Below are 22,382 nucleotides of genomic sequence, written 5' to 3'. Positions count from 1 at the left end.
GACTGCAGCTGTGTGCGCAGGGACAGAAGGGGGGGACTGCAGCTGTGTGCGCAGGGACAGAAGGGGGGGACTGCAGCTGTGTGCGCAGGGACAGAAGGGGGGGACTGCAGCTGTGTGCGCAGGGACAGAAGGGGGGGACTGCAGCTGTGTGCGCAGGGACAGAAGGGGGGGACTGCAGCTGTGTGCGCAGGGACAGAAGGGGGGGACTGCAGCTGTGTGCGCAGGGACACACGAGGGCTGCAGCTGTGTGCGCAGGGACAGACGGGGGGACTGCAGCTGTGTGCGCAGGGACACACGGGGGGACTGCAGCTGTGTGCGCAGGGACAGACGGGGGCTGCAGCTGTGTGTGCAGGGACAGACGGGGGGACTGCAGCTGTGTGCGCAGGGACAGACGGGGGGGCTGCAGCTGTGTGCGCAGGGACAGACGGGGGGACTGCAGCTGTGTGCGCAGGGACAGACGGGGGCTGCAGCTGTGTGCGCAGGGACAGACGGGGGGACTGCAGCTGCGTGCGCAGGGACACACGGGGGACTGCAGCTGTGTGCGCAGGGACAGACGGGGGGACTGCAGCTGCGTGCGCAGGGACAGACGGGGGGGCTGCAGCTGTGTGCGCAGGGACACACGGGGGGACTGCAGCTGTGTGCGCAGGGACAGGCGGGGGCTGCAGCTGTGTGCGCAGGGACAGGCGGGGGGACTGCAGCTGTGTGCGCAGGGACAGATGGGGGGACTGCAGCTGTGTGCGCAGGGACACACGGGGGGACTGCAGCTGTGTGCGCAGGGACACACGGGGGGACTGCAGCTGTGTGCGCAGGGACAGATGGGGGGACTGCTGCTGTGTGCGCAGGGACACACGGGGGCTGCAGCTGTGTGCGCAGGGACACACGGGGGGACTGCAGCTGTGTGCGCAGGGACAGACGGGGGGACTGCAGCTGTGTGCGCAGGGACAGACGGGGGGACTGCAGCTGTGTGCGCAGGGACAGACGGGGGGACTGCTGCTGTGTGCGCAGGGACAGACGGGGGGACTGCAGCTGTGTGCGCAGGGACAGACGGGGGGCTGCAGCTGCGTGCGCAGGGACAGACGGGGGGGCTGCAGCTGTGTGCGCAGGGACACACGGGGGGACTGCAGCTGTGTGCGCAGGGACAGACGGGGGGACTGCAGCTGTGTGCGCAGGGACAGGCGGGGGGACTGCAGCTGTGTGCGCAGGGACAGACGGGGGGACTGCAGCTGTGTGCGCAGGGACACACGGGGGGACTGCAGCTGTGTGCGCAGGGACAGACGGGGGCTGCAGCTGTGTGTGCAGGGACAGACGGGGGCTGCAGCTGTGTGCGCAGGGACAGACGGGGGGACTGCAGCTGTGTGCGCAGGGACACACGGGGGGACTGCAGCTGTGTGCGCAGGGGCAGACAGGGGGACTGCTGCTGTGTGTGCAGGGACAGACGGGGGGACTGCAGCTGTGTGCGCAGGGACAGACGGGGGGACTGCAGCTGTGTGCGCAGGGACAGATGGGGGGACTGCAGCTGTGTGCGCAGGGACAGACGGGGGGACTGCTGCTGTGTGCGCAGGGACACACGGGGGCTGCAGCTGTGTGCGCAGGGACAGACGGGGGGACTGCAGCTGTGTGCGCAGGGACAGGCGGGGGCTGCAGCTGTGTGCGCAGGGACAGACGGGGGGCTGCAGCTGTGTGCGCAGGGACAGACGGGGGGCTGCAGCTATGTGCGCAGGGACAGACGGGGGGCTGCAGCTGTGTGCGCAGGGACACACGGGGGGACTGCAGCTGTGTGCGCAGGGACAGACGGGGGGCTGCAGCTGTGTGCGCAGGGACAGACGGGGGCTGCAGCTGTGTGCGCAGGGACACACGGGGGGACTGCAGCTGTGTGCGCAGGGGCAGACGGGGGGACTGCTGCTGTGTGTGCAGGGACAGACGGGGGGACTGCAGCTGTGTGCGCAGGGACAGACGGGGGGACTGCAGCTGTGTGCGCAGGGACAGATGGGGGGACTGCAGCTGTGTGCGCAGGGACAGACGGGGGGACTGCTGCTGTGTGCGCAGGGACACACGGGGGCTGCAGCTGTGTGCGCAGGGACAGACGGGGGGACTGCAGCTGTGTGCGCAGGGACAGGCGGGGGCTGCAGCTGTGTGCGCAGGGACAGACGGGGGGCTGCAGCTGTGTGCGCAGGGACAGACGGGGGGCTGCAGCTATGTGCGCAGGGACAGACGGGGGGCTGCAGCTGTGTGCGCAGGGACACACGGGGGGACTGCAGCTGTGTGCGCAGGAACAGACGGGGGGCTGCAGCTGTGTGCGCAGGGACAGACGGGGGCTGCAGCTGTGTGCGCAGGGACAGACGGGGGCTGCAGCTGTGTGCGCAGGGACAGACGGGGCTGCAGCTGTGTGCGCAGGGACAGACGGGGGCTGCAGCTGTGTGCGCAGGGACAGACGGGGGGCTGCAGCTGTGTGCGCAGGGACAGACGGGGGGCTGCAGCTATGTGCGCAGGGACAGACGGGGGGCTGCAGCTGTGTGCGCAGGGACAGACGGGGGGCTGCAGCTGTGTGCGCAGGGACAGACGGGGGCTGCAGCTGTGTGCGCAGGGACAGACGGGGACTGCAGCTGTGTGTGCAGGGACAGACGGGGGGACTGCAGCTGTGTGCGCAGGGACAGACGGGGGGCTGCAGCTGTGTGCGCAGGGACAGACGGGGGCTGCAGCTGTGTGCGCAGGGACAGACGGGGGCTGCAGCTGTGTGCGCAGGGACACACGGGGGGACTGCAGCTGTGTGCGCAGGGACACACGGGGGGACTGCAGCTGTGTGCGCAGGGATAGACGGGGGGACTGCAGCTGTGTGCGCAGGGACAGACGGGGGCTGCAGCTGTGTGTGCAGGGACAGGCGGGGGCTGCAGCTGCATGCGCAGGGACAGACGGGGGCTGCAGCTGCATGCGCAGGGACAGACGGGGGCTGCAGCTGCATGCGCAGGGACAGACGGGGGGCTGCAGCTATGTGCGCAGGGACAGACGGGGGGCTGCAGCTGTGTGCGCAGGGACAGGCGGGGGCTGCAGCTGTGTGCGCAGGGACACACGGGGGGACTGCAGCTGTGTGCGCAGGGACACACGGGGGGACTGCAGCTGTGTGCGCAGGGATAGACGGGGGGACTGCAGCTGTGTGCGCAGGGACAGGCGGGGGCTGCAGCTGTGTGCGCAGGGACAGACGGGGGGGCTGCAGCTGTGTGCGCAGGGACAGATGGGGACTGCAGCTGTGTGCGCAGGGACAGACGGGGGGACTGCAGCTGTGTGCGCAGGGACAGACGGGGGCTGCAGCTGTGTGCGCAGGGACAGACGGGGACTGCAGCTGTGTGCGCAGGGACAGACGGGGGGACTGCAGCTGTGTGCGCAGGGACAGAAGGGGGGGACTGCAGCTGTGTGCGCAGGGACACACGGGGGGACTGCAGCTGTGTGTGCAGGGACAGGCGGGGGGACTGCAGCTGTGTGCGCAGGGACAGACGGGGGGACTGCAGCTGTGTGTGCAGGGACAGACGGGGGGACTGCAGCTGTGTCCGCAGGGACAGACGGGGGGACAGCAGCTGTGTGCGCAGGGACAGACGGAGGGACTGCAGCTGTGTGCGCAGGGACAGACGGGGGGACTGCAGCTGTGTGCGCAGGGACAGACGGGGGGACTGCAGCTGTGTGCGCAGGGACACACGGGGGGACTGCAGCTGTGTGCGCAGGGACAGACGGGGGGCTGCAGCTGTGTGCGCAGGGACAGACGGGGGCTGCAGCTGCGTGCGCAGGGACAGACGGGGGGCTGCAGCTGTGTGCGCAGGGACAGACGGGGGGACTGCAGCTGTGTGCACAGGGACAGACGGGGGGACTGCAGCTGCGTGCGCAGGGACAGACGGAGGGACTGCAGCTGCGTGCGCAGGGACAGACGGGGGGCTGCAGCTGTGTGCGCAGGGACAGACGGGGGGGCTGCAGCTGTGTGCGCAGGGACAGACGGGGGGCTGCAGCTGTGTGCGCAGGGACAGACGGGGGGACTGCAGCTGCGTGCGCAGGGACAGACGGGGGGCTGCAGCTGTGTGCGCAGGGACAGACGGGGGGGCTGCAGCTGTGTGCGCAGGGACAGACGGGGGCTGCAGCTGCGTGCGCAGGGACAGATGGGGGGCTGCGTGCGCAGGGACAGATGGGGGGGACTGCAGCTGTGTGCGCAGGGACAGACGGGGGGCTGCGTGCGCAGGGACAGACGGGGGGCTGCGTGCGCAGGGACAGACGGGGGGCTGCGTGCGCAGGGACGTGTACAGTTGGATCACACTCTAAATGGGAGATGCCTTATGATGCTGCCCCCGTGTCACCCAGGAATCCTGCTGTTTTGTTAGCTGAGTATTCGTGAATAACTGCAGCCAGGGAATGACTGCGCAGCCCTCGGATCACAAAGCGGATCTCAGTGCGCCCGTCCCAAACCCCAGGAGACGCTGTAGGAGGCTCCACTTCCACCACCGTGGGCACAGGAGAGAAATGAACCCCGCCCCCCCCCCCCCTCGTGGCAGACCCCTGTGTGCCAACATCAGACTCGCACCAAAGAAGGTCAGATAGCCAAACACAGCGGTCAGCAGGTACATGATGAACATGCCGAGGATGGAGATATTCGCCACATTCTGCATCCGTGACGTGGAGGCCCTGAGAGGAGACAAGGTGTGTACATGTCATACGTGTGCCATACGATGTCATACGTGTGCCTGTATAAAATGTTCAATCTACATTGTGTATTATATTACACGTTACAATATGTGTATACCTTTTATATGTGCTGTGTGTATGCTACACACAGTGTGCGCAGTGCTTTTAGTGTACACAGATTGGCACTCTGTCCTTGCATATTAATGTATGCAAAATACCCCCCCTTATGACTCTACATTAGGTAAGCAGACACGCAGATTATACGTGTGTGTGTGGTGTGTGGTGTGTGGTGTGTGTGGTGTGTGTGTGTGTGTGTGTATACATATATACACAGTGGCGAGAAAAGGTTTGTGACCCTCTTAGGATTTTCACGTATTTCAAACCTAAAATGTTATAAGTCCTAATAATAGATACAGATAACCGGATGAAACAAATAACACAAAACATGAGACTTTCTCAACATGTATTTATCCACAAATGATTCAGCATTAATATCCGTGTGTGAGCGAGTCTGGGACCCGTTAGATTCAGGACCTGGTGGCGCCCCCGTGTGCAGCAATAACTTCACCTAAGCGTTCCCTGTAACCGCCGGTCAGTCTCTCACATCGGGTCTGAGGAATTTTGGCCCATTCCTCCTTACAGAACTGCTTCAGCTCAGTGGCATTTGAGGGCTTGCATGGACAGCTCGCTTCATGTCCTGTCACATTCCCATGGCGTTTCGGTCCGGACTTTGAGCGGAATTTCTTCTGCAGCTGTTCTAGATCTGCTTGTATGTTTGGGATCCGTGTCCTGCTGCATGACCCACTTTCCCTTCAGCTTCAGCGCACAGACAGATGGCCTGACCGTCTCCTCTTGAATCTTCTGATAGAAGGCAGAATTCATGGTTGTGTCAATGATGGCGCGCCGTCCAGGGCCTGAGGCAGCAAAGCAGCCCCAAACCGTCACACTCCCAAACCGTCGCACTCCCGCCGCCGCCGTCACACTCCCGCCGCCGTCACACTCCCGCCGCCGCCGTCACACTCCCGCCGCCGCCGTCACACTCCCGCCGCCGCCGTCACACTCCCGCCGCCGCCGTCGCACTCCCGCCGCCGCCACACTCCCGCCGCCGCCGTCACACTCCCGCCGCCGCCGTCACACTCCCGCCGCCGCCGTCACACTCCCGCCGCCGCCGTCACACTCCCGCCGCCGCCGTCACACTCCCGCCGCCGCCGTCACACTCCCGCCGCCGGGCTGGACGGTTGGGATGATGTTCTTCTGTTCAAACACAGGGTTGGGTTTTTGCCAAACATAACGTTTCTCATTGAGGTAAAAAAGTTCTACCTCTGACTCGCCTGTCCAAAGAACATTGTTCCAGAAGTCTTGTGGATCCTCGGTGCTCTTTGGTGAACTTCAGACGGCAGCAATGTTCTTTTTAGAGAGCAGTGGCTTCCTCCTGGCCGTCCTTCCATGAACGCCGTTCTTCATCCGTGGATGTTACTCTGGGGCTCTTTGTGACTTCCTGGGTGATTTGCCGGTTTGTTCTTTGAGAGATTTTGGTCGGACGACCTCTCCTGGGTAGAGTGACTGGTCTTGAACCTTCTCCATCTCGCTGACAGTGGATTGGTGGGGCCCCAAATCCTTAGAAATGGTTTTATAACCCTTTCAAGACCAATGAGCATGAATAACTGCTTTTCGGAGGTCCTCGGAGATCTATTTTGCTCGAGCCATGACGCCGTGTTCCCACACACATGTATGGTGAAGACCAAACTCACAAAGTTTCTGATCTTTATATAGGACGGGGCCTCCCAAACTCACCCCTGAAGATCTACCTAATTATTTAAAAACCTGATTCTAATGATCCCCTTTTTGTAGCTGAAAAAAAAACAGGGTTTCACTTACTTTTGCACATATCCTGACTCTTAATTACTCATTGTTTGTCTAATTCATACATCATTTTGTTTTAAAAGACATGGATTTGATTAATATAAACCCCATTGGATATTTAAGAAAAGACTGGTTTTGATTCAAGAAGTTTATCATGGAAAACGATGGAATTTCTGTCGTTATTATTGGGGTTCACACAGTTTTGCTCAGGCTAGGTACATTGTGCTAAACGCTTAACCTGCGAATCCCCAGCTCCCGGCGGACACTGCCCCTTCTGCTGGGTTCTGCCCTGAAACTGCCATAGAAGAGGACTTGCTTGGAACAGGCTGGAGAGAGGCAGGAGTGTTTTATTCTGAGATGTATCAAGCCAGATATGGAGCTATACCGAAAGAGACATTCCCACATGCCTACGCCGTGTTGCACTGCGCTGTGTTAGGGGGCCGCGCTGCGTTAGGGGGCCGCGCTGCGTTAGGGGGCCGCGCTGCGTTAGGGGGCCGCGCTGCGTTAGGGGGCCACGCTGCGTTAGGGGGCCGCGCTGCGTTAGGGGGCCGCGCTGCGTTAGGGGGCCGCGCTGTTCTGTGTGTCGCGCTGTGTTAGGGGGCCGCGCTGCGTTAGGGGGCCGCGCTGCGTTAGGGGGCCGCGCTGCGTTAGGGGGCCGCGCTGCGTTAGGGGGCCGCGCTGCGTTAGGGGGCCGCGCTGCGTTAGGGGGCCGCGCTGCGTTAGGGGGCCGCGCTGCGTTAGGGGGCCACGCTGCGTTAGGGGGCCGCGCTGCGTTAGGGGGCCGCGCTGTTCTGTGTGTCGCGCTGTGTTAGGGGGCTGCGCTGCGTTAGGGGGCCGCGCTGTTCTGTGTGTCGCGCTGTGTTAGGGGGCTGCGCTGCGTTAGGGGGCCGCACTGCGTTAGGGGGCCGCGCTGTTCTGTGTGTCGCGCTGTGTTAGGGGGCCGCGCTGCGTTAGGGGGCCGCGCTGTTCTGTGTGTCGCGCTGTGTTAGGGGGCTGCGCTGCGTTAGGGGGCCGCGCTGCGTTAGGGGGCCGCGCTGCGTTAGGGGGCCGCGCTGTTCTGTGTGTCGCGCTGTGTTAGGGGGCTGCGCTGCGTTAGGGGGCCGCGCTGTTCTGTGTGTCGCGCTGTGTTAGGGGGCTGCGCTGCGTTAGGGGGCCGCGCTGTTCTGTGTGTCGCGCTGTGTTAGGGGGCCGCGCTGCGTTAGGGGGCCGCGCTGTTCTGTGTGTCGCGCTGTGTTAGGGGGCTGCGCTGCGTTAGGGGGCCGCGCTGTTCTGTGTGTCGCGCTGTGTTAGGGGGCCGCGCTGCGTTAGGGGGCCGCGCTGTTCTGTGTGTCGCGCTGTGTTAGGGGGCTGCGCTGCGTTAGGGGGCCGCGCTGTTCTGTGTGTCGCGCTGTGTTAGGGGGCTGCGCTGCGTTAGGGGGCCGCGCTGTTCTGTGTGTCGCGCTGTGTTAGGGGGCTGCGCTGCGTTAGGGGGCCGCGCTGTTCTGTGTGTCGCGCTGTGTTAGGGGGCTGCGCTGCGTTAGGGGGCCGCGCTGTTCTGTGTGTCGCGCTGTGTTAGGGGGCTGCGCTGCGTTAGGGGGCCGCGCTGTTCTGTGTGTCGCGCTGTGTTAGGGGGCTGCGCTGCGTTAGGGGGCCGCGCTGTTCTGTGTGTCGCGCTGTGTTAGGGGGCTGCGCTGCGTTAGGGGGCCGCGCTGTTCTGTGTGTCGCGCTGTGTTAGGGGGCTGCGCTGCGTTAGGGGGCCGCGCTGTTCTGTGTGTCGCGCTGTGTTAGGGGGCTGCGCTGCGTTAGGGGGCCGCGCTGTTCTGTGTGTCACGCTGTGTTAGGGGGCTGCGCTGCGTTAGGGGGCCGCGCTGTTCTGTGTGTCGCGCTGTGTTAGGGGGCCGCGCTGCGTTAGGGGGCCGCGCTGTTCTGTGTGTCGCGCTGTGTTAGGGGGCTGCGCTGTTCTGTGTGTCGCGCTGTGTTAGGGGGCTGCGCTGCGTTAGGGGGCCGCGCTGTTCTGTGTGTCGCGCTGTGTTAGGGGGCTGCGCTGCGTTAGGGGGCCGCGCTGTTCTGTGTGTCGCGCTGTGTTAGGGGGCCGCGCTGCGTTAGGGGGCCGCGCTGTTCTGTGTGTCGCGCTGTGTTAGGGGGCTGCGCTGCGTTAGGGGGCCGCGCTGTTCTGTGTGTCGCGCTGTGTTAGGGGGCCGCGCTGCGTTAGGGGGCCGCGCTGTTCTGTGTGTCGCGCTGTGTTAGGGGGCTGCGCTGTTCTGTGTGTCGCGCTGTGTCAGGGTGGTGCTGTGGGTCGGGGGGATGCACTGTGCCGGGTGGGGCCGTGCTATGTGCTGTGTCGGGGGGACACACTGTGCCTTGTGTCGGGGGGACACGCTGTGCTGTGGGTCGGGGGGAAGCGCTCCAGGTTTGCCTCATATGCATCAGTTTGGGGGGTGTCAGTATGGAGAGTTCCCACATTATATGGGATATGTCACAATCTGTGTCACAATCTGTGTCACGTGCAGGAAACATCCCTGACAAGCAAGTGCCACAAAGCAGAGTAAAGTGAAGCGCTGAGCACACTGTGCAAGAGAAGCTCATATACACACACTGCACCTCTCCGAGTATACACTTACCGCTCTTACCTGCGCAGCTCTGTGTATATGGGCAGCACCTCAGGGTGACACACGAAGGCGAATGCCATGATAGGCACAGAATACGCTGTCTGTAAGGAGGCAGAGCGAGGTCAGGTCACCAGGACGCAGGGGCTACGCGATGCTCTGCGCAGGTCGGACGCGATGCTCGGCGGAGGTCGGACGCGATGCTCGGCGGGGGTCGGACGCGATAGTCGGCGGGGGTCGGACGTGATGGTCGGCGGGGGTCGGACGCGATGCTCTGCGGGGGTTATACGCGATGCTGTGTGCATGTGATACGCGATGCTCTGCGGGGGTTATATGCGATGCTCTGCGGGGGTTATATGCGATGCTCTGCGGGTGTTATACGCGATGCTCTGCGGGTGTTATACGCAATGCTCTGCGGATGTTATACGCGATGCTCTGCGGGAGTTATACGCGATGCTCTGCGGGGGTTATACGCGATGCTCTGCGGGGGTTATACGCGATGCTCGGCGCGTGTTATACGCGATGCTCGGCGGGGGTTATACGCGATGCTCGGCGGGGGTTATACGCGATGCTGTGCGGGGGTTATACGCGATGCTGTGCGGGGGTTATACGCGATGCTGTGCGGGGGTTATACGCGATGCTGTGCGGGGGTTATACGCGATGCTCTGCGGGGGTTATACGCGATGCTGTGCGGGGGTTATACGCGATGCTGTGCGGGGGTTATACGCGATGCTCTGCGGGGGTTATACGCGATGCTCGGCGGGGGTTATACGCGATGCTCGGCGGGGGTTATACGCGATGCTCGGCGGGGGTTATACGCGATGCTCGGCGGGGGTTATACGCGATGCTCTGCGGGGGTTATACGCGATGCTCTGCGGGGGTTATACGCGATGCTCTGCGGGGGTTATACGCGATGCTCTGCGGGGGTTATACGCGATGCTCTGCGGGGGTTATACGCGATGCTGTGCGGGGGTTATACGCGATGCTGTGCGGGGGTTATACGCGATGCTCTGCGGGGGTTATACGCGATGCTGTGCGGGGGTTATACGCGATGCTCTGCGGGGGTTATACGCGATGCTCTGCGGGGGTTATACGCGATGCTCTGCGGGAGTTATACGCGATGCTGTGCGGGGGTTATACGCGATGCTGTGCGGGGTTATACGCGATGCTCTGCGTGGGTTATACGCGATGCTCTGCGGGGGTTATACGCGATGCTCTGCGGGGGTTATACGCGATGCTGTGCGGGGGTTATACGCGATGCTGTGCGGGGGTTATACGCGATGCTCTGCGGGGGTTATACGCGATGCTGTGCGGGGGTTATACGTGATGCTCTGCGGGGGTTATACGCGATGCTCTGAGGGGGTTATACGCGATGCTCTGCGGGGGTTATACGCGATGCTCTGCGGGAGTTATACGCGATGCTGTGCGGGGGTTATACGCGATGCTCTGCGGGGGTTATACGCGATGCTGTGCGGGGGTTATACGCGATGCTCTGCGGGGGTTATACGCGATGCTCTGAGGGGGTTATACGCGATGCTCTGCGGGGGTTATACGCGATGCTCTGCGGGGGTTATACGCGATGCTCGGCGGGGGTTATACGCGATGCTCGGCGGGGGTTATACGCGATGCTCGGCGGGGGTTATACGCGATGCTGTGCGGGGGTTATACGCGATGCTCTGCGGAGGTTATACGCGATGCTCTGCGGAGGTTATACGCGATGCTGTGCGGGGGTTATACGCGATGCTCTGCGGGGGTTATACGCGATGCTCTGCGGGGGTTATACGCGATGCTCTGCGGGGGTTATACGCGATGCTGTGCGGGGGTTATACGCGATGCTCTGCGGAGGTTATACGCGATGCTCTGCGGGGGTTATACGCGATGCTCTGCGGGGGTTATACGCGATGCTCTGCGGGGGTTATACGCGATGCTCTGCGGGGGTTATACGCGATGCTGTGCGGGGGTTATACGCGATGCTCTGCGGAGGTTATACGCGATGCTCTGCGGGGGTTATACGCGATGCTGTGCGGGGGTTATACGCGATGCTCTGCGTGGGTTATACGCGATGCTCTGCGGGGGTTATACGCGATGCTCTGCGGGGGATATACGCGATGCTGTGCGGGGGTTATACGCGATGCTCTGCGGAGGTTATACGCGATGCTGTGCGGGGGTTATACGCGATGCTCTGCTGGGGTTATACGCGATGCTCTGCGGGGGTTATACGCGATGCTGTGCGGGGGTTATACGCGATGCTCTGCGGAGGTTATACGCGATGCTGTGCGGGGGTTATACGCGATGCTCTGCGGGGGTTATACGCGATGCTGTGCGGGGGTTATACGCGATGCTCTGCGGGGGTTATACGCGATGCTCTGCGGGGGTTATACGCGATGCTGTGCGGGGGTTATACGCGATGCTCTGCGGGGGTTATACGCGATGCTGTGCGGGGGTTATACGCGATGCTCTGCGGAGGTTATACGCGATGCTCTGCGGGGGTTATACGCGATGCTGTGCGGGGGTTATACGCGATGCTCTGCGTGGGTTATACGCGATGCTCTGCGGGGGTTATACGCGATGCTGTGCGGGGGTGAGAGAGCGCGCGCTGCTGCTGGGTGAGAGAGAGCGCGCTGCTGCTGGGTGAGAGAGCGCGCACTGCTGCTGGGTGAGAGAGAGCGCGCGCTGCTGCTGGGTGAGAGAGAGCGCGCTGCTGCTGGGTGAGAGAGAGCGCGCTGCTGCTGGGTGAGAGAGAGCGCGCTGCTGCTGGGTGAGAGAGAGCGCGCTGCTGCTGGGTGAGAGAGAGCGCGCTGCTGCTGGGTGAGAGAGAGCGCGCTGCTGCTGGGTGAGAGAGCGCGCGCTGCTGCTGGGTGAGAGAGCGCGCGCGCTGCTGGGTGAGAGAGAGCGCGCTGCTGCTGGGTGAGAGAGAGGGCGCTGCTGCTGGGTGAGAGAGAGGGCGCTGCTGCTGGGTGAGAGAGAGCGTGCTGCTGCTGGGTGAGAGAGAGAGCGCTGCTGCTGGGTGAGAGAGAGCGCGCTGCTGCTGGGTGAGAGAGCGCGCGCTGCTGCTGGGTGAGAGAGAGCGCTGCTGCTGCTGGGTGAGAGAGAGCGCGCTGCTGCTGGGTGAGAGAGAGCGCTGCTGCTGCTGGGTGAGAGAGAGCGCTGCTGCTGCTGGGTGAGAGAGAGCGCTGCTGCTGCTGGGTGAGAGAGAGCGCTGCTGCTGCTGGGTGAGAGAGAGCGCTGCTGCTGCTGGGTGAGAGAGAGCGCGCTGCTGCTGGGTGAGAGAGAGCGCGCTGCTGCTGGGTGAGAGAGAGCGCGCTGCTGCTGGGTGAGAGAGAGCGCGCTGCTGCTGGGTGAGAGAGAGCGCGCTGCTGCTGGGTGAGAGAGAGCGCGCTGCTGCTGGGTGAGAGAGAGCGCGCTGCTGCTGGGTGAGAGAGAGCGCGCTGCTGCTGGGTGAGAGAGAGCGCGCTGCTGCTGGGTGAGAGAGAGCGCGCTGCTGCTGGGTGAGAGAGAGCGCGCTGCTGCTGGGTGAGAGAGAGCGCGCTGCTGCTGGGTGAGAGAGAGCGCGCTGCTGCTGGGTGAGAGAGAGCGCGCTGCTGCTGGGTGAGAGAGAGCGCGCTGCTGCTGGGTGAGAGAGAGCGCGCTGCTGCTGGGTGAGAGAGAGCGCGCTGCTGCTGGGTGAGAGAGAGCGCGCTGCTGCTGGGTGAGAGAGAGCGCGCTGCTGCTGGGTGAGAGAGAGCGCGCTGCTGCTGGGTGAGAGAGAGCGCGCTGCTGCTGGGTGAGAGAGAGCGCGCTGCTGCTGGGTGAGAGAGAGCGCGCTGCTGCTGGGTGAGAGAGAGCGCGCTGCTGCTGGGTGAGAGAGAGCGCGCTGCTGCTGGGTGAGAGAGAGCGCGCTGCTGCTGGGTGAGAGAGAGCGCGCTGCTGCTGGGTGAGAGAGAGCTCCCCCCTCTCGGATTACAATCTAACTTCTATTTGATAAACCTGATAACGAATGTATGTGACACAGCTACGGGGATGTGACATGTATGTGACACAGCTACGGGGATGTGACATGTATGTGACACAGCTACGGGGATGTGACATGTATGTGACACAGCTACGGGGATGTGACATGTATGTGACACAGCTACGGGGATGTGACATGTATGTGACACAGCTACGGGGATGTGACATGTATGTGACACAGCTACGGGGATGTGACATGTATGTGACACAGCTACGGGGATGTGACATGTATGTGACACAGCTACGGGGATGTGACATGTATGTGACACAGCTACGGGGATGTGACATGTATGTGACACAGCTACGGGGATGTGACATGTATGTGACACAGCTACGGGGATGTGACATGTATGTGACACAGCTACGGGGATGTGACATGTATGTGACACAGCTACGGGGATGTGACATGTATGTGGCACAGCTACGGGGATGTGACATGTATGTGACACAGCTATGGGGATGTGACATGTATGTGGAAGGGGCAGATCATGCACATGTATATAATATGTTCAGTATGTGGCGCTGTCTGACCTGCGTGTTGAAGGTGAATGTCTTGGCACTGCACATGTTCTCGCGCTCTGCCGTCTCTGTCATGTTCTGCCCGTTGGTGTACATGGGATGGTCCAACGGTACCGTGCTGTTCAGCGGGCACGGGATCAGGGACGACTTGTAGATTACCTGGTGAGGGGTAAGGTGAGTGTGAGACACAGGAGGGATGGGGGGCCACCAGGGAGAGACGGGGGGCACGAGGGAGAGAGGGGCAGGCACGAGGGAGAGAGGGGGACACGTGACAGAGACGAGGGGGGGGGGGCAGCCAGGTAGAGAAGGGGGCACGAGGGAGAGAGGGGGAGGCACGAGGGAGAGAGGGAGACACGTGACAGAGACGAGGGGGGGGGCAGCCAGGGAGAGAGGGGGGCAGCCAGGGGGGGAGAGAGCGGGGGGGTGGTTGGGATTGAGACAGGGAGGGAGAGGAGGGGGACAAAAGTGAGGGGCTTATTTTTCTCATCTCACCTCACTGAGAGAGAGTGCTGCTGGGCGAGAGAGAGCGCGCTGCTGCTGGGTGAGAGAGAGCGCTGCTGCTGGGTGAGAGAGAGCGCTGCTGCTGCTGGGTGAGAGAGAGAGAGCGCTGCTGCTGGGTGAGAGAGCGCGCTGCTGCTGGGTGAGAGAGCGCGCGCTGCTGCTGGGTGAGAGAGCGCGAGAGCTGCTGCTGGGTGAGAGAGAGCGCTGCTGCTGGGTGAGAGCGCTGCTGCTGGGTGAGCGAGAGAGCTGCTGGGTGAGAGAGAGAGAGAGCTGCTGCTGGGTGAGAGAGAGCGCGCTGCTGGGTGAGAGAGAGAGAGAGAGCTGCTGCTAGACCTCGTGTCATTTCCCTGGCAGTATCTCCCCTCCCTTCAGGGGGCGCTGTTTCTAACGTACCGAGCACAAGAAGAAGACCATGCAGGTCAGGGAGAAGCCGCTGGTGTATCCCAAATATCCTGCAGGGGGAGAGATGCAGAGTGAGTGTGCCTCCCTATAACACACAGCGCAGTCTGACCCGCCTCCCTATAACACACAGCGCAGTCTGACCCCCGACCTCCCTATAACACACAGCACTTACCTAGGTGCTTCATGAGAGCCAGGGGGAAGATGACGATGAGACTGACTATAACAATCAGAATATTTCCATTCAGATACCAGTCCCTGCAGGGGACAAGATACTACAGCTCAGACACGCAGTGACACGCAGTGACACGCTCAGACACGCAGTGACACGCTCAGACACGCAGTGACACGCTCTGACACGCAGTGACACGCTCAGACGCAGTGACACGGACATACACAGTGACACGCTCTGACACGCAGTGACATGCTCTGACACACAGTGACACGCTCAGACATGCAGTGACACGGACATACACAGTGACACGGACATACACAGTGACACGCTCTGACACGGACACACACAGTGACACGCTCTGACACGCGGTGACACGCTCATACAGTGACACGCTCTGACATGGACATACACAGTGACACGCTCTGACACGCTCAGACACGGTGTGACAGGGTAAATAAAAGCCACCAGTTATATGCCAGGAAAACCTATGTCTAGTCTGCAGTGCAGCACTGACTAGGTTAACTTCAGCTGGGAACCTCAGGACAATTAGCTGGATCCCAGCTGCCTAATCAAGGTGTGTTAAAACCCAGGCTGTAGACACATGGAGCCTGGCTGTTGAGGAGAGAGGAGTAAGCTGCTAAAAATTACTTAAACAAGGTCTGAGTAGCAAAGTAGTTGAATTGTGAACTGTCTGTCCCCTGAATAGAAAAAGGGTAGCTACCTTATATATAAACTGTCTGCTAAAGAGAAACTGTTTTGTTTGGTTTGCTGAAGAAAAAGCCATTTTCGTTTGTTGCTGAAGAAAAAGCCATTTTCGTTTGTTGCTGATGAAAAGCTATTTTTGTTTTGTGTGCTGTACTGCACCGACACACTTTATTCGAGCAAATACCCGGTATGTACCTGGCAGATACCTGGAATGCGCCGCTCCTCACCTCTCACAAGCCCCGTTGCATTTGCCTTCCCAGCCTGGGTTCATGCCTGGCTGATGGGCGGCTGATCTGTTAAATAATAATGATTAGGATTTAATAGGCTGCAATGCTTCGCGTGTCTACCAGATGGCATAAATTCATGAATTGTAATGCAGTATATATATATATATACTGTGCAGTATTGCAGCCAGCGGGAATAAAATGCTTCAATCCCTGCCGGAAAATAACTCAATGCACTCGGGCAGAAAACAGTCACAAACCTCAATACACCCGGGTATACCCGAATTCGTGGGACTAGCCGAGCTCGAATAAAGTGTGTCGCCAGTGTATATCTTTTAAGGCTAAATAAATAAGCCTTGTCAAGAAACCCGCGTGTGTAGTTGCATGTACCCTGCAACAACTGTATGGTGTCAAGAATTGGGAAGGATTTTTTTTTCAAAAGGCTCCTGCAGTTAAAGGGCCACACACACACACAAGAATGGAAGAAATTTTGAAAGAGTTTCTGTGCGAGCAGACGACAGCAGGGACAGTTAATGCAGGAGCAGGCCCGGCTGCAAGCGGAGAGAGATGAAAGACTACAAGCAGCACAGGATGAGCGGATTGCCAAACTGCTGACCCAATTCCAAGGGTCTGCCAGTGCAGAACTGGCAAGCAGACCCCCGATACTCCTGAGGAAAATGGCTCCGAACGAGGATCCAGAGGCTTTTTTACTAACATTTGAAAGAGTCGCCGAAGCTCAGGGCTGGGCTGCAGATCGCTGGGCAACTGCTTTGGCCCCGCTCCTCATAGGAGAAGACCAGGCCTCATATCAGGGTCTCCCAGCAGATCAGGCAATGGACTACCGACAAGTAAAAGCCGCCATACTGGATCGCTTAGGTCTGACCCCAGAGACCTACCGGCAGCAGTTCCGGAACATGAAGTACACCGCTAAGATGAGACCCCGGGTCCTCGCTCAGCGGTTATTGGACTTGTGTACGCGCTGGATACAACCCGAGGAGTGCACTAAGGAGGCAATTCTGGAGCAGGTGGTTTTGGAACAATTTCTACAAATAATACCCCCTTCCGCACGCTCGTGGGTAAAACGCCACGCTGCTGAAACCCTAGCTTTGGCGGTCCGACTCGTGGAGAACTTCCTTGGGGCTGAGCAGCAGGCGAGTGTCCTGGACCCGACTACACCGGCACTTGCGGACGCCCAAAGAGGGAGGTCAGATCAATGGGGAACCTACGGCCCGTCACGGAACCGCCAAGTCCAACGGAAGGAGCAGTCGTTCCAGCAAGGACGGAGTCCAAATGCTGGTCCCTGCAGATACCCTCATCTCCTTCCAGATGTCGGCTCGTCGCGAAATGGGAGGAACTTCCAAGGACGTCGCCCACAGGACCCACCAGATGCCTGGTCTCCAGTATCCGGTCCAGCGGAGCGCTATCCACAGCCCCCTCCTGCGAGGGAACCCTCTCCATGTTCCGCCTGCGGAGAACAAGGCCACCGGCACGTGGACTGTCCACAGATGGAGTGTTCATTCAGCAGGACCGTCGCCTCGGCTTTTACTGGGGAAAATTACAAGCCCTGGCTACTTCCAGCCCTGATTGAGGGAAAAAACGTCCAGGCCCTTGTAGATTCGGGTTCTGGGAAAACTCTGGTCCTCCAGGAACTGTTATCGCCCAACGTGTGTTCTTTTGACTCCCCATGGAGCATAGAATGTATACACGGCGATGTAAAACGCTATCCGAAGGCCAAAATCCGGCTACAGGTAAAAGGTCAGGAGGCCTACCTCGAAGTAGGAGTCGCTCCTTGGCTCCCTGCCCCCGTTGTGCTCGGTCAGGACTGGCCTTTCTTTTCGGACCAAATGGCCCCAGTCTTTCACGAGGAGCCTCCTTCTAGGGCTCAGGAGAACCCTGGCAAACTGTTCCCCTTCTCGGCAGACCTTTTTCCCAGTAGACACCGGGTTCAAAAGACTCGGAAGCAAAGACGCTTGGACAAACAGGACTGGTTGCAGAAATCTGGGTCTCAAGGTGACCATTCTAGTAGTCAGAGGTCACAAGTGATGGCTGGGGATGGCCAAAGGGAGGGGGATATGGGCCCTGGAGATTTACCAGACCTGTACCTCCCTGACTTTCGCCAGAAGCAAAGGGAAGACCCAGTCCTTGCTAGACAGTATGACAAGGTGGTGAAAATTGATGAACAGATTTTAGATGCACAGGGGGTGATAGTATTCCCCCATTTTGAGCTATCAAAGGATATCCTATATAGGGTGAATAGGCAGACACAAACAGGGGAGGTCACCAGACAGATATTGGTTCCCAAGGCGTTTGTTAAATCTGTGTTCTCTCTAGCCCATACTGTCCCTTGGGGTGGTCACCTGGGCAGGGATAAAACATTGGACCGTATTTCATCCCGATTCTATTGGCCAGGGATGCATAGTGATATTGCTAAGCTATGTGCAGCATGTCCGGAGTGTCAGCTAACTAGTCCAAAAGGACAAAAAACAGCCCCTTTGGTTCCTCTACCCTTGGTGTCAGTTCCCTTTGAGAGGATTGGGGTAGACGTCGTAGGACCTCTAGAACCTTGTGCGAAAGGACACAGGTTTATCCTTGTAATAGTTGATTATGCGACAAGATATCCTGAGGCGTTCCCCCTGAGAACAGCAACGGCGAAGCAAGTAGCCAACAAGTTGTTGGAACTGTTCTCACGGGTTGGACTTCCCCAGGTTATGTTGACAGACCAAGGTACAAATTTCATGGCTAAACTGATGCAGGATGTCTTAAAATTACTAGAGGTCAAGTCTGTTCGGACATCGGTCTACCATCCACAGACTGATTGGTGGAAAGATTTAACCGAACTCTAAAAGGGATGCGGAGGAAATTTGTAGATTCAGAGAAGAGAGCCTGGGATGAACTTCTCCCTTTTCTGCTGTTTGCAGTGCGGGAAGTTCCCCAGGCCTCCACGGGATTCTCTCAATTTGAATTGCTCTATGGCCGCCAACCCAGGGTATCCTAGACCTCCTAAAGGAGCCCTGGGAGGAACAGCAGTCCCCTTCTAAGAATACCCTGCAATATGTACTAGACCTTAGGAAGCGCCTAGATGTGGTCGGCCATTTTGCCTGGGAGAATCTTAGATCAGCCCAGGACAGTCAGGAGAGACATTACAATCAGAATGCTCGCATGAGAGTGTTTCACCCAGGAGACCAGGTGATGTTGTTGTTACCCAGTTGCGAGAGTAAACTCCTGGCCAAATGGCAGGGCCCATTCGAAGTATTCCGCCGTACGGGTGATGTGGATTACGAGATCGCTCAACCAGGGTCCAGGTAGGGTAAACAAATTTACCATGTGAACTTGCTGAAACCCTGGAAGATGCAGCGGTCTCTATTCATCCACCCGGTGGAGGAGGAAACGGACTTGGGTCCTCAGCCTCCACGGGAGAACATCGTGAGTGACGATAAAATCCCAATGGGTAGACAGTTGTCCTCTGAACAAAAAGGGGACTTGTTAGCAATAATTACACAATTCCAGGATGTTTTTTCTGACTTACCAGGACAAACTAATTTAATTTCCCATGCAATCGAGACAGCACCTGGGGTAAAAGTACGTTCCCGTCCTTATAGGTTGCCTGAAAGTCGTAGGGCTCTGGTAGAGAAGGAGGTACAAGAAATGTTACACTTAGGAGTGATTGAGGAATCATGCAGTGAGTTGTGTAGTCCACTAGTTATGGTCCCTAAACCCGATGAAATGTGCCTTGGGTAAGGCGGAAACCAAATACTTAGGGTATGCTGTGGGAGGTGGAAAAGTAAGGCCACTAGCCGACAAGGTAGCTGCCCTGAAAGAAGTTCCGACCCCCTAAACAAAAACGCAGGTACGCTCTCTGCTGGGTTTAGCAGGGTACTACCGGCGGTTCATCCCCAACTATTCGGAAGTGGCAGCCCCTTTAACGGACCTCACAAAAAAGTGTGCCCCTACACAAGTGGTGTGGTCAAGGGATTGTCAGAGAGCCTTTGAGGACATAAAAAGGTGTCTATCAGAGGGTCCCATCCTTAGAAGCCCAGACTTCAACAGCCCTTTTGTAGTGCAAACAGATGCATCAGAGATAGGGCTAGGGGCAGTGTTGTCACAACAGTTTGAGGGAGTTGAACATCCTATCCTTATCCTGAGTAGGAAATTGTTCCCAAAGGAAAAAAACTACTCAGTGATTGAGAAAGAGTGCCTCGCAGTAAAGTGGGCAATCGAGGCTTTGAGGCATTACCTGGCAGGAGTCCATTTTACTTTGGTGACGGATCATGCTCCACTGAAGTGGTTAAGTAGCATGAAGGATTCCAATGCTAGATTGACTAGGTGGTATATAGCCCTCCAACCCTTCTCATTTGAGATTCAGCATAGGCCGGGAAAAGAGAACGCAAATGCTGACTTCTTTTCTAGAGAAGGGGTGGATGGTCGGGCTTCAGCCATGCGTAGCCCCAGCCACACACTAACAGGGGAGGAATGTGACAGGGTAAATAAAAGCCACCAGTTATATGCCTGGAAAACCTATGTCTAGTCTGCAGTGCAGCACTGACTAGGTTAACTTCAGCTGGGAACCTCAGGACAATTAGCTGGATCCCAGCTGCCTAATCAAGGTGTGTTAAAACCCAGGCTGTAGACACATGGAGCCTGGCTGTTGAGGAGAGGGGAGTAAGCTGCTAAAGATTACTTAAACAAGGTCTGAGTAGCAAAGTAGTTGAATTGTGAACTGTCTGTCCCCTGCATAGAAAAAGGGTAGCTACCTTATATATAAACTGTCTGCTAAAGAGAAACTGTTTTGTTTGGTTTGCTGAAGAAAAAGCCATTTTCGTTTGTTGCTGAAGAAAAAGCCATTTTCGTTTGTTGCTGATGAAAAGCTATTTTTGTTTTGTGTGCTGTATATCTTTTAAGGCTAAATAAATAAGCCTTGTCAAGAAACCCACGTGTGTAGTTGCATGTACCCTGCAACACACGGACATGCACAGTGACACGCTCTGACACGGACATACACAGTGACACGCTCTGACACGGACATACACAGTGACGCGCTCTGACACGGACATACACAGTGACGCGCTCTGACACGCAGTGACACGGACATACACAGTGACACGCTCGGACACTGACATACACAGTGACACACTCTGACACTGACATACACAGTGACACGCTCTGACACGCAGTGACACGGACATACAGTGACACGCTCTGACACGGATATACACAGTGACACGCTCTGACACGCAGTGACTCGCTCTGACACGAACATACACAGTGACACGCTCTGACACGCAGTGACATGCTCAGACACGCAGTGACATGCACGGACACACAGTGACATGCACGGACGCACAGTGACACGCTCTGACACGCAGTGACACGGACATACACAGTGACATGCTCTGAGACGCAGTGACACGGACATACACAGTGACACGCTCTGACACGGATATACACAGTGACATGCTCTGACACGCTCTGACACGCAGTGACACGCTCTGACACGGATATACACAGTGACATGCTCAGACACGCGCAGTGACACGGACACGCGCAGTGACACGGACACGCGCAGTGACTCGGACACGCGCAGTGACACGGACACGTGCAGTGACACGGACACGCAGTGACACGTTCTGACATGCAGTGACACGTTCTGACACGCAGTGACACGTTCTGATACGCAGTGACACGTTCTGATACGCAGTGACACGCTCTGACACGCAGTGACACGCTCTGACACGTTCTGACACGCTCTGACACAGTCACACACGCAGTGACATGGACAAACGCAATGGCACGGACACACGCAGTGACGGACATACACAGTGACACGCTCTGACACGTTCAGACACGTTCAGACACGGACATACACAGTGACACGCTCTGACACGGACATACACAGTGACACGCTCTGACACGGACATACACAGTGACGCGCTCTGACACGCAGTGACGCGCTCTGACACGCAGTGACACGGACATACACAGTGACACGCTGACACGCAGTGACACGCTCTGACACAGACATACACAGTGACACGCTCTGACACGGACATACACAGTGACACGCTCTGACACGGACATACACAGTGACACGCTCTGACACGGACATACACAGTGACGCGCTCTGACACGCAGTGACGCGCTCATACACGCAGTGACACGGACATACACAGTGACACGCTGACACGCAGTGACACGCTCTGACACAGACATACACAGTGACACGCTCTGACACGCAGTGACACGGACATACACAGTGACACGCTCTGACACGCAGTGACTCGCTCTGACATGGACATACACAGTGACATGCACGGGCACACAGTGACACACTCTGACACGCAGTGACACGGACATACACAGTGACACGCTCTGACATGCAGTGACACGCTCTGACATGGACATACACAGTGACATGCTCTGAGACGCAGTGACACGCTCTGACACGGATATACACAGTGACACGCTCTGACACTGACATACACAGTGACACGCTCTGACACTGACATACACAGTGACACGCTCTGACACGGATATACACAGTGACACGCTCTGACACGCAGTGACTCGCTCTGACACGCAGTGACACGCTCTGACACGGACATACACAGTGACACGCTCTGACACGCCGTGACATGCTCGGACACGCAGTGACATGCACGGACACACAGTGACATGCACGGGCACACAGTGACACGCTCTGACACGCAGTGACACAGACATACACAGTGACACGCTCTGACATGCAGTGACACGCTCTGACATGCA

At 58.7% G+C, this 22,382-nt stretch overlaps 1 protein-coding gene across 7 annotated transcripts in view; it reads right to left on the bottom strand.

Moving 5' to 3' along the window:
* LOC142471873 (sodium-coupled neutral amino acid transporter 3-like) overlaps nt 1–22,382 on the bottom strand; it is a 167,409-nt gene that overhangs the window by 8,162 nt on the left and 136,865 nt on the right. For all 7 annotated transcript variants that reach the window (XM_075578286.1, XM_075578288.1, XM_075578289.1 and 4 more), the window contains 5 exons: nt 14,692–14,774; nt 14,511–14,569; nt 13,629–13,775; nt 9,132–9,211; nt 4,559–4,659 (listed from right to left, as the gene is read on the bottom strand). In XM_075578286.1, the coding sequence (XP_075434401.1) occupies nt 4,559–4,659; nt 9,132–9,211; nt 13,629–13,775; nt 14,511–14,569; nt 14,692–14,774 (470 nt within the window). The remainder of the gene's footprint in view (nt 1–4,558; nt 4,660–9,131; nt 9,212–13,628; nt 13,776–14,510; nt 14,570–14,691; nt 14,775–22,382) is intronic.

The sequence above is a fragment of the Ascaphus truei genome, chromosome 21 (assembly GCF_040206685.1).
Source record: "Ascaphus truei isolate aAscTru1 chromosome 21, aAscTru1.hap1, whole genome shotgun sequence".
NCBI classification, from domain to species: domain Eukaryota; kingdom Metazoa; phylum Chordata; class Amphibia; order Anura; family Ascaphidae; genus Ascaphus; species Ascaphus truei.
Note: the sequence above shows the minus strand (reverse complement) of the source record. Positions and strands in the feature narration are given on the sequence as shown.